The 9,885-nt window shown below is 65.5% G+C and overlaps 1 protein-coding gene across 4 annotated transcripts; it reads left to right on the top strand.

Annotated features, from left to right (window-relative positions):
- Nucleotides 1-1,607: 1,607 nt before the first annotated feature.
- CSF3R (colony stimulating factor 3 receptor) lies at nucleotides 1,608-9,795 on the top strand. 4 transcript variants are annotated; one of them, XM_014946593.1, is made up of 17 exons: nucleotides 1,608-1,790; nucleotides 2,218-2,352; nucleotides 2,632-2,727; nucleotides 3,039-3,338; nucleotides 3,649-3,772; nucleotides 3,911-4,080; nucleotides 4,860-5,014; nucleotides 5,621-5,774; nucleotides 5,858-5,940; nucleotides 6,054-6,267; nucleotides 6,551-6,739; nucleotides 7,015-7,116; nucleotides 7,431-7,577; nucleotides 7,790-7,930; nucleotides 8,045-8,135; nucleotides 8,355-8,436; nucleotides 9,163-9,795. In XM_014946593.1, exons 3-17 carry the CDS (start codon nucleotides 2,658-2,660, stop codon nucleotides 9,652-9,654), a joined length of 2,514 nt encoding a protein of 837 aa, XP_014802079.1. In that variant the 5' UTR covers nucleotides 1,608-1,790; nucleotides 2,218-2,352; nucleotides 2,632-2,657; the 3' UTR covers nucleotides 9,655-9,795. The 4 variants fall into 4 exon arrangements, with proteins under 4 accessions (XP_014802079.1, XP_014802078.1, XP_014802077.1 ...); XM_014946592.1 differs by having other exon boundaries at nucleotides 2,218-2,358; XM_014946591.1 differs by lacking the exon at nucleotides 2,218-2,352 and having other exon boundaries at nucleotides 1,609-1,790.
- Nucleotides 9,796-9,885: the final 90 nt, after the last annotated feature.

Genomic DNA, 9,885 nt, shown 5'->3' with positions numbered 1-9,885 from the left:
TCTGGGCTTGTGAGAGTGACTCAGAGCCGAAGGGGAACCGAGAGCTCTGTCACGGAGGCTTGTCTGCTCCATCCCTGGTCTCGGGGGAGACTCGGAGCCTCTTTGGGGACAAACCCTTTCCCTGTGGAGCTTGGGTGAGGGCACAGTCCCTCCCCACACCGGGACGCAGGGTCCCACCATATCAGGGTGGCAGTGGTTGGGGGGTGTGGGGAGGGCACTGCTTGTTTGTGTCCAGCTGGGTGTTTGCAGCTCTGCCTGCCCTCCGGTTCCCACGGAGATGCCCACGTCGCCATGGCTACCCACGGATATTCCTGCTCCGGCTGGTAAACAGCCTGCAAGCCGCGTGTTTCCGTCCCAAAATACTGGGGGTTGCTACACCCCAGGGAAATGGTGCAAGGGCAGCTCCCCCACCCCAGCCCAGCGGCTGTGGGAACCTGCCCCGTGCCCCAACCCGAGGAGCTGTGCCCCACACTGCCCCATGGGCAGCACAGCCCACTCCAGGCCCTGGGCAGGGAAGATATGGAGGAAAAACCCTTTGCTTGGGCTGCTGGGGCCGTAAGGTGGCTAGCAGGTGGCTAGCTGCACCCCTGGGCCACCTCCCTCTGGCCAGCAGCCCTGCTCCATGGAAAGCAACGCTGGGAGCGTGTGTCCCCTGGGATGCTCCCCATGGTCCCGGGTCACCCTGTCTCCCAGGGGACATCGGGGTGGGGGGGCTCTGCTGGCCCCGTGGTTGTTTGCAGCGTTGGGTTGTGTGAGCACTGATTAAGGCGCTGCTGGGGGTGGAACACGTGCTACAAATCCCGTAGTAAACAGCTGTTTGCACAACAGCCGCCTCCGTTGCGAAGGCTGTGAGTGTGTCGCCGGTTGGGCAATCCCCTGTTTACCCCCCTGCTCCAGCCCTGTCCCACGGGACACGGTTCTCCCCGGCCGGGGCGGTGATGCCAGCCTGGCACAGGTGGGCAGAGCTGCCCATGTCCCAACCCCGACCCCCCCTGGGCAAGGGGCTGCTGGAAAGACCCGAGTTAATGGTGGGCTTGGGGAGGTACCAGTGGGAAGGTTGAGCCTTGGGTTGCCCTTGGGACATCTCACAGGTCCCTTCACTCTGGCCAGGCTGGACTGCGTGGTGTCAACAGGGACAACTGGGATCAAACGGGGCTCCGTGGGGCTGGGCCATAGGAGACAGCCCAGCAAGGGGCAGCCATGCTGTCCCCAGGGAGTGGGGCTGTGGGGCTGGAGGCATGTTCCAGGAGAGGGCTGAAGGAGGGATGAGGATGCGGGGATGAGCCCAGTCCCCACCAGTGGGTACCCCGGGTGGGCTGGGGGATGCGAGCTGTGCCCAGCTGGCACCTCACTGCGCGGGCAGCCATGGCTGGGTCTGCCTCCTGCCCTCTGAGCCCCACATCCCCGAGCCATGTCCCCCTGCCTGCACAGCCCCGTGGTCCCAGGGGGGTCACAGTGAGGAGTTGGCCGTGCCGTGTCCCGGCGGGGGGAGCGGGCAGGGTGGGAGCCGGGTGCTGCTCCCGGCCGCTGGACGCGTGCGTGCCGCTGGGCTTTCCTTCCTGCGGCGAGCGAGGCGGTCGCAGCCTTCAGGGAAGTGTTTTGCAATCACCTTCTTCAGAGAGTCACAGCAATTAACGGCACTGGTTTTGAGGAACTAACGGTGAAAGCAGCATGTTAGCAAACGGGCTGAGCACGGCGAGCCGCCGGGAGCTGGAGGCTGGTGCTCGGAAGGGACGGTGAGCAGCGGCCGGACACACCGGGCACGGAGGAGAGGTAGAGATGGAGACGAGGTAGGGATGGTGGTGGGGCAGGATGGGTTGTGAGGGGCTTGTGTCCGGCTGAGCACCTCATCTGTGGCTGTGCCTTGTCCCCTGCCTGGGACACCCCCATGTGCCCCATGCTTGGGGGTGGCTGCTCCATTTCCCACACTCAAGTCCCTCGTCTGCTTCGGGACATTGGCTCAGGGGGGAGAGAAGCTGTGGGGACCCAGAGTGGGGCACAGTGTCGGCAGCCCCTCTGGGGGCCAGTGCCCGGCACTGCCAGGACTCGGCTGGGACCATCCCGGGGCAGAGGATGACCTGGTGGCCGTGCAGAGGCAGCCGCTGCTCTGGGGGCCATTCCCAGCTGTGGGGTGCAGGAGAGTGGGGTGCAGGTGGCACCCCACAGCTCTGGCCAGCCCCACTGCGCTGCCATCATTCATTCATTGCCCTCTTTCAGCTTATCAGCTCTGCCACCCCGAGCCTCAGCGTGAACCCTCCCTGAAACCGCAAATCTCTGCCTGGCACAGGCTGAAGGCACCTGAGATAAAATCAGCCCGTGCCTGCGGCCAGCTGTGGGGCGATGCACCCCAGGGTGAGGGTGCGTGGGGCTGAGAGCCGTTGGCAGGCGGTGCTGGGGGGTCCCTGCTGCAGCCCCTCGCCGCTGCGCTTTTCCAGGCCGGCGCCTGCGGCAGCGTGGGCTGCAGAGCCCGGGGGCGGAGGTGTCAGTGCCGCAGAAGGGCTGCGGGGGAGAGGCTGCCGCTGACGCCAGAAGGACATTTCGCTCCAGGAAGCGTCGGTGACGGTGGCAGCGGGGACTCTTGTCCCCAGCCCCTTCCCAACCCACCAGCACCAGCTGCTCTCTCCATTCCAGGTGATGCCAAAGCCACGGAGGAGACCATGGCCAGGCGCGGTGCCGGGACACCCTTCCTGCTGCGGCTCTCCCTGCTCCTGGTCCTCCGTCCGGGCGGTGAGTGGGGTCTGTCCTGTCCCACAGCCGTGTGTCCCCCGCACTGTCCCACTGTCCCCCAGCACCATGCACCGGCTGTGGCTGCAGAATGCAGGGGCTGCGTGGGCAGCAGGAGCAGCGGTGGCACAGCGGGTACTGGCAGGATGGGGCCTGGCATATGCCAGCGGCTTGCCCAACGCCCCGCTCTTCCTCTCCAGCAGCTGAGGGGCCCATCTAAGGGAAGAGGCACTCATCCCTCCGTCCTGCCCGGGCACCGAGATGACTTTGTCACAGCCGTGCCCTGGATGTGACACATTTTTTCCTGCCCGCAGGGACCCTGGGCTGTGCCACGGTGGCTGTGGGCTCACCCATTGTGCCCCTGGGCTCGCCCATCACAGCATCCTGCACCATCCGGAGTGAGCTCTGCCGTGGCTTGGAGCACGGGAAGGTCCAGATCACCTGGATGGTGGACAACGAGCCCATGGCTGGGAGCCAGCAGCGGGGCCCGGGTGGCACGGAGGTGTCCAACCTCACCCTGCCCCAGTTCAACCGCACGCAGGCCAAGCTGTGGTGCTGGCTGGAGTGGAACGGGACCAAGCAGCGCGTTGGCATGGCCGAGATCAGGGCAGGCTGTAAGTCTGCTGCTGCCACGGGCCACCCCTGTGTGTGCACATCACCAAGGTGCAGCCTGACACTGGGGTTTGCACCTCTCCTCCCTGAGACACGTGTCTGCCCCGGGCAAGATGGGCAGAGCTGCTGGGGCAGAAGCTGGGGCTGATGGTGGCTGTTTTGGGGCTGTGCCCAGCCACATCCCCGCACACCAGTGCCCGGAGGGCAGGCTGTGGGGCAGAGCAGATCTGGGGAGCAGTGGGGTGGGAGCGGGGCTCCCCACAGCCGGGCTGGGTGCTCTGCTCAGGCTCTATCTCCCCTGCTCTCTCCCAGACCCACCTGCAAAGCCCTTTAACCTCAGCTGCGTCCTGAACCTCAGCGACTACGGGCTGACGTGCCAGTGGGAGCGGGGACCCGACAGCCACCTCCCCACCAGCATCGCGCTCAAGTGTGGGGGGTAAGCCTCACCGGGTGATACAGTCCCCAGTGCCTGGCCCCCAGGCCACCTCTCCTGCTCCTGACCCCCCGCCAAACTACCTGGTTGCCTTGTCCTCTGCCGGAGGGACCCCTGAGCCCACCCCTCTTGCTGCCACAGGAGCAGAGCCCCGGCGGTGACAGGCTGCACCCCGCAAGGTGACCGCAGCTCCTGCATGGTGCCGCGGCGGCTGCTCCAGCTCTACCGGCAGATGGAGATCTGGGTGTCTGCCACCAACGCGCTGGGCACGGCCGAGTCGGAGCATCTCTACATCGACCCCATGGACGTCGGTGAGTGACGGCCGGAGCCACCTGCCCTGTGCAGAGGTCAGGGGCCGGGGAAGCTCATCAGCAGCGAGAGAGGGGTATTACAGCACCATTAGAGCACATCGGGCTTTCAGGTCATATTTTACGGGCAGGTTCCCGTGATAAATGGCTCGCCGGGATGAATAGGTGCCAAAGCTGCATTACAGACCGAGCAGCGTGTGCCGGCAGGTTATGAGCCGTCAGTTGACCCGCTGCACTCTACAACTCTCTCCAGCAATTGATTACCCATTTATTCAGGAGGTCTATTAATAATATATCCGGCTCCTATAAACTATTTATAAAAGGAACCTTCCCAGACAGCGCGACTCATCCTCCCTGCTCTCGACCCAGGGGAGGGCTGCCCGTGAGCAGCCGAGCCCCCCCATGGCCCTGCAGGGCTCTTGCCCCCCGGGCAGACCCAGATGTGCAGTTCTCCTGGCCGTGTACCAGACCCCAGCTCTGCATCCCATGGGATCTGTTTTTCCTGCGTGGGCATTAGCCCTGTCTGGAGCCCAGGCTGCAGAGCAGTGCCAGTGCTGTGCCCCCAGCATCACCCTGTGTCCCACATGAGCTCCCATCCCCTGCCATGAGCACCCAAGTCTCCTAAATGTTTCAGGGGGGTTTCTCCCCATCCCTCACCTCGAGCAGCCAAGCTCGAGGGCAGCTGCAGCTCATGGCATTACCAACAGCTGCATGTGAGGCTGTGCCCCAGCACAGCACCCACCATGGCACCTCTCCTGCTCTCTCCCCTGCTCTTCCTCCAGCCAAGCTGGACCCCCCGGCCCTGAAGAGCATCCAGTCCATCCCATTCCAGACCGACTGCATTGCCCTGGCCTGGGAGGTGGCACGGAGCAATGCCCACATGGAGCTGCAGTGCGAGCTGCGCTACCAGGCAGCCGAGGACCCTGCCTGGGCTCTGGTGAGTGCTGCTGGGGCAGCGGGACCGGGGAGGGCGAGTGAGCAGGAGCTGGGACCCTCCCCTGGTTGTGAGCTCTGCCAAGTTTCTTGCCCACCTTCTGCACACCGGGCACCTCCAGGTACAGGTCAGAGCCCCCAGCTCCTCTCAGGCACCAGGGGAGGGATGCAGCACCAGCATCTTTCCCACCCTGCCATGGCAGCAGCCTCTTGCCTGCAAACAGCCCATCCCGCTCGGGCTGTGTGCTGAGGCCACCACATCTCATCACAGTTGTGGTGACCCCCTTGCCCAGAGCTGCCCTGTGCAGGGAGGAGTAGCTCGCCCCAGTCCTTGCTGCTCCGCTCATACTGGTCCCAGTCCCGTGCCAAGGTGGGACAGGGCTGTCCTCATCCAGGGCTGGGCTGCGGGGCCAGACCCTGTAACGTGTCCTGACCCATCCGGAGCAGGACCCACTGTGTCCCTCCTCGGAGGGCAATGGGAATGGTGGGGTGCCTGAGAGGGATGGGGGGCAGCAAAGTGCCCCCTCGCACGCCCTGTGCAGCACCCACACGGGGGCCAGCCCCTGCTGGAGGCAGGAGCCAGCACAGACCCCCCTCCGGCTGCCACCAGGTCACCGGCATCGACGGCCAGGCTGGCACCGCGCAGCACTGCGGCTTCCTCTTCGGCACGCGGTACCACTTCCAGATGCGGTGCCGGCGGAGCTCGGCACGGGGCTACTGGAGCGAGTGGAGCCCGGGCAGGAACTACACCACCCACGAGAAAGGTGGGTGCGGAGGCCCCTGGGGTGCCCAGCCGGGGTGGCACCGTGGCGGTGCCGTGGCCACGCTCAATTTTCTCCTGTTGCAGCCCCCTCGGGGAAGCTGGACGCGTGGTGGAACGCTTGGCCGGCTGGCACGGGCGGGCGGCTGGAGGTGCAGCTGTGCTGGAAGGTGAGCACGGGTGGGCAGTGGGGGTTTGGGGGTGGCAGGGCATCCCCCCAGGGACCAAGCATCCCCCCGTGGTCTGAGCATCCCCCCAGGGACTGAGCATCCCCTGTGCCCAGGCCCCACAGCGGCAGGAAGCGAATGGGAAAGTGCTGGGGTACCGTGTCACCCTGAGCCCCAGGAAGAGGGGCAGGGACCCCCCCACGGTCTGCAACACCACCCACACCCAGTGCAACTTCTCGGCGCCGGCGGGGACCAGGAGGGTCTATCTCTCAGCCTACAACGCCGCCGGCGAGTCGGCAGCGACCGAGGTGGTCCTCCTGGAGAGGAAAGGTGAGGGCAGTGCAAATATCCCGCACCCCAAAACCCCTGCACACCCCCGTGTGGCTCTGCCACCCCCCCAGCAGCTCCAGGAGCTCTCAAACTGGGTGCTGCTCACCCCACCACGGGGGAGGCACCTCCCTGGGTGTGTGGCCAGGGGGTTCCTGAGCTGGTGGCCCGTGGGGCACAGAGCCAGGGCGAGCAGCAGGGCAGGCTCCGGGCAGGGGCTGGGGCTCCGGTGATGCAGCAGGGATGCTCCCTTCTCCCCTCATCCCGGCTGGTTGTCCCCATGCAGGTCACCCCCTGGCCAGGCTCTGGGCTGTGCCCGGGGGCGAGCGCAGCCTCTGGGTGCACTGGGAGCCCCCCCCAGCCCCGGTGGTCGCCTACGTCCTGGAGTGGCAGCGGGTGTCCTCAGAGCCCAGGCACTGCAGTGCCTGCTGGCAGATGGAGCGTGACGGGGCCACCACCGCAGCCCTCATCCGGGGTAAGCCAGGGGCTGCCGGGGGTCCCTGCCCTCCTGGTTGGTTGTGGGGTGGGTGTACCAGGGTACGAGCACCCCTCCTGTGCCCACATCCAGGGCTCACAGCCTGGCTCCCTCCGGGACTGAGCCATGCCCTGAGCCCACTCCACAGCCTCCCTGCTCGCTGTGGGTATGGCTCGGGGCAGGGGGGCTGGTGCTGTGGGGCAGGTGCAGGGCAGCCGGGGGCTCTGGGCAGCCAGAGCCCGAACCCCTGGCCCCCCCTCTGCTCTCTGTTGCAGATGGCATCGAGCCTTTCCAGCGGTACAACATCTCCGTGTACCCCCTCTACAAGGATGCCATAGGGGAGCCCGTCCACACCGCAGCCTATTCCAAGCAGAAGGGTAGGTGTGTGCCCAGGAGCAGCCCTCGGGGTCCTGGGGTGCTCACCCCACACCACCAACCCTTTGCCTTTCACAAAGGAGAGCCAGCCAGCCTTCCTGCCACGAACCCCTCCTTCAGGGGCTGTGCAGAGGAGCTCAGCCCACTGGCCTCGATTGTGGCTGGTCTCCAGCTGGTCTCAGCTGGACCAAGCCCCATGGGGGGCACAGTGTGGGGCAGGACCTCACTCTCCACTCAGTGCATCCCCCCTGCCGGTCCCCCACCCCAAGGCAGCAGCTCTGCACAGCACCCAGTCCCTTGTCCTGCTCTGTTTCAGCACCATCCTACGCCCCAAAGCTCCACCTGAAGAGCATCAGCAAGTCCGACGCTGAGCTGTGCTGGGACCCGGTGCCAGTTGAGATGCAGAACGGCTTCATCACCAGCTACACCATCTTCTGGGCCAACAGCACCGCAGAAGTGTCCAGTGAGTCCTGCCTGGGTCACCGAGGGCCCTGCCCTCCATCCCACCACCGCACGTTGGGTGGGAACGACAGCAGACGCCCTGCCTTCCTCAGAGAGGGTCTGGGAGTGTGTGTGAGTCCCACACGGGGGACTGCAGAGACCCACGGGGCTGTACAGGTGAGGGGCACCCACAGAGCAGCCCCCACCGTGCCAACAGCCCCCCGTGTTTTCCAGGCGCCACCGTGAATCCCTCCCTCAGCTCCTTTGTCATCCAGGAGCTGAAGCCATCGACCCTGTACAAAGTGCACATCATGGCATCCACGGCTGCCGGCGGCACCAATGGCACCAGCCTGACCCTGGTGACCATGGTGCTAGGTGAGGGGGTAGGGACAGGAGGGGACCTGCCAGACCCTGGGTCTTGTGGCAAAGTGCCACTGGAGGTGCCCCACCATGGTTCCCCCGTGACCCTCTCCCCTGCTCCCCTTCCAGATGACATTGAAATCCAGTTCCTCTTCTTGACCCTGGGGCTGATCTTTGTCCTGCTCATACTTTTGCTCATCTGCTTCCAGAAGAACGGGCGGTGAGTACCTAGAGCCACCACAGGCTGGGCTCCTGGGCACCACAGGCCCCAGGAGTCCCTGTCCCCAGTGGCTGTGGTGGCCCTGGCCACCATCCGGGAGGGCTGGGGTGGCTGTGGGGAATGGCAGCATCCCGCTGTGAGCGCCGTGGGAGCAAGGCCAGCCCCGAGGCCGCCGGTTTCAGGTCCTTTTGCTGAGTCCCCTTGTCCTGTGGCCACCAGGGTGAAGAAGCAGTTCTGGCCCAGTGTCCCCGACCCTGCCAACAGCAGCCTGGGCAAGTGGGTGCCGGTAGAGCTGCAGCAGGTGAGACCCCAGCGGCTGCTGGGCATGAGGCCATGTGGGGACGGGGAATGTCCCCTGTACTGGGCACTGGTGAGGCCCCACCTCGAGTACTGTGTCCAGTTTTGGGCCCCCTACCATAAAAAAGACATCGAGGTGCTGGAGCAGGTCCAGAGAAGGGCGACAAAGATGGTGAGGGGTCTGGAGAATAAGTCTTATGAGGAGAGGCTGAGGGAACTGGGGTTATTCAGCCTGGAGAAGAGGAGGCTGAGGGGAGACCTTATTGCTCTCTACAACTCCCTGAAAGGAGGGTGTAGAGAGATGGGGGTCGGTCTCTTTTCTCAAGTCACAGGCGACAGGACAAGAGGAAATGGCCTCAAGTTACGCCAGGGGAGGTTCAGGCTGGGTATTAGGAAAAATTTTTTCACTGAAAGGGTTCTCAGCCCTTGGAATGGGCTGCCCAGGGAGGTGGTGGAGGCCCCATCCCTGGAGGTGTTCAAAAGACGGGTTGATGTAGTGCTGGGAGGGATGGTTTAGTGATGATGCTCCTTGTTTGTTGTGTGGGTGTCTATTTTTGTCAGAGTTAGGTTGACGGTTGGACAAGATGATCTTTAAGGTCCCTTCCAACCTAGAAGATTCTGTGATTCTGTGAATGGGGGCGCAGGGAGCGTCCCTCGTGGGCTGCCCAACGTGGGGCACAGCGGGGGCCACTCCCTGCAGACAGGCCGTGACACACAGCCCTTCCTCCAGGAGCATCTGCAGGTCCCCGGCACAAAGGAGCCCGGCCTGGCCACCATTTCTACCGTCACCGTGCTGGAGAGGGCTGCCTGGGGCAAGGAGCCAGCCGCCCCGGAGCCCACCAGCTCCTTCCCCGCCATGCCCCAGCCCTACGTGCGGCAGGAGGCACCGGGCCGTGGCGGGATGGCAGCCGAACCGCACCGGGGCCCCGGCGGGAGCGGGGAGAGCGTGCAGTACGCGCGGGTGGTGGGCGAGGGGTACAAGGGGCAGCAGCAGCTCCCGCCGCGCCTCTACCTGCGCTCGGGCTCCAGCTCCAGCCAGCCCCTGCTGCCCGGGCCCAGCCCCAGCCCCCTGCCCTACCAGAACCTCTGGTTCCACTGGGCCGCCCCTCAGGGCTGCCCGGGGGACGAGGGCTGCCCCGAGGAACCGCCCGCCACCTTCCCCCTGCTGCAGGGCCTCCGCATCGGCGGGGCCGAGGAGCTCCAGGACTGCCGGGCCTTCTAGTACCGGGGGCCCAGGGCTCCCCCCGCGGCCTGCCACAGGCCCGGGCCTTAGCCCTGGGGGCCCGGCTCCCTCCGCCTGTGCTGTGTGCGTCCCCTCCCGCCCCTCCTCTCCCCTCTGCAATAAACGGGGACGCGCTGAGAACGGCCCGGGACGCCTCTGCGGCGGGACGAGCCTGGAGCGGCCGGTAGGGCACCAACCCTCCGCCGCCACCGGGGGAGGGCGCTTATCGAT

This window comes from Calidris pugnax, unplaced genomic scaffold, assembly GCF_001431845.1.
Source record: "Calidris pugnax isolate Ruff unplaced genomic scaffold, ASM143184v1 scaffold113, whole genome shotgun sequence".
In the NCBI taxonomy this organism is placed as follows: domain Eukaryota; kingdom Metazoa; phylum Chordata; class Aves; order Charadriiformes; family Scolopacidae; genus Calidris; species Calidris pugnax.
This window is presented reverse-complemented; position numbering and strand designations above follow the sequence as displayed.

Excerpts from the sequence above, each read along its gene's own strand:
- CSF3R (XM_014946593.1), top strand. The coding sequence starts at position 2,658 with ATGGCCAGGCGCGGTGCCGGGACACCCTTCCTGCTGCGGCTCTCCCTG. Across the intron at positions 2,728-3,038 it reads CCTGGTCCTCCGTCCGGGCG|GGACCCTGGGCTGTGCCACG; the intron begins GTGAGTGGGGTC and ends TCCTGCCCGCAG. Across the intron at positions 5,941-6,053 it reads AGGTGCAGCTGTGCTGGAAG|GCCCCACAGCGGCAGGAAGC; the intron begins GTGAGCACGGGT and ends CCCTGTGCCCAG.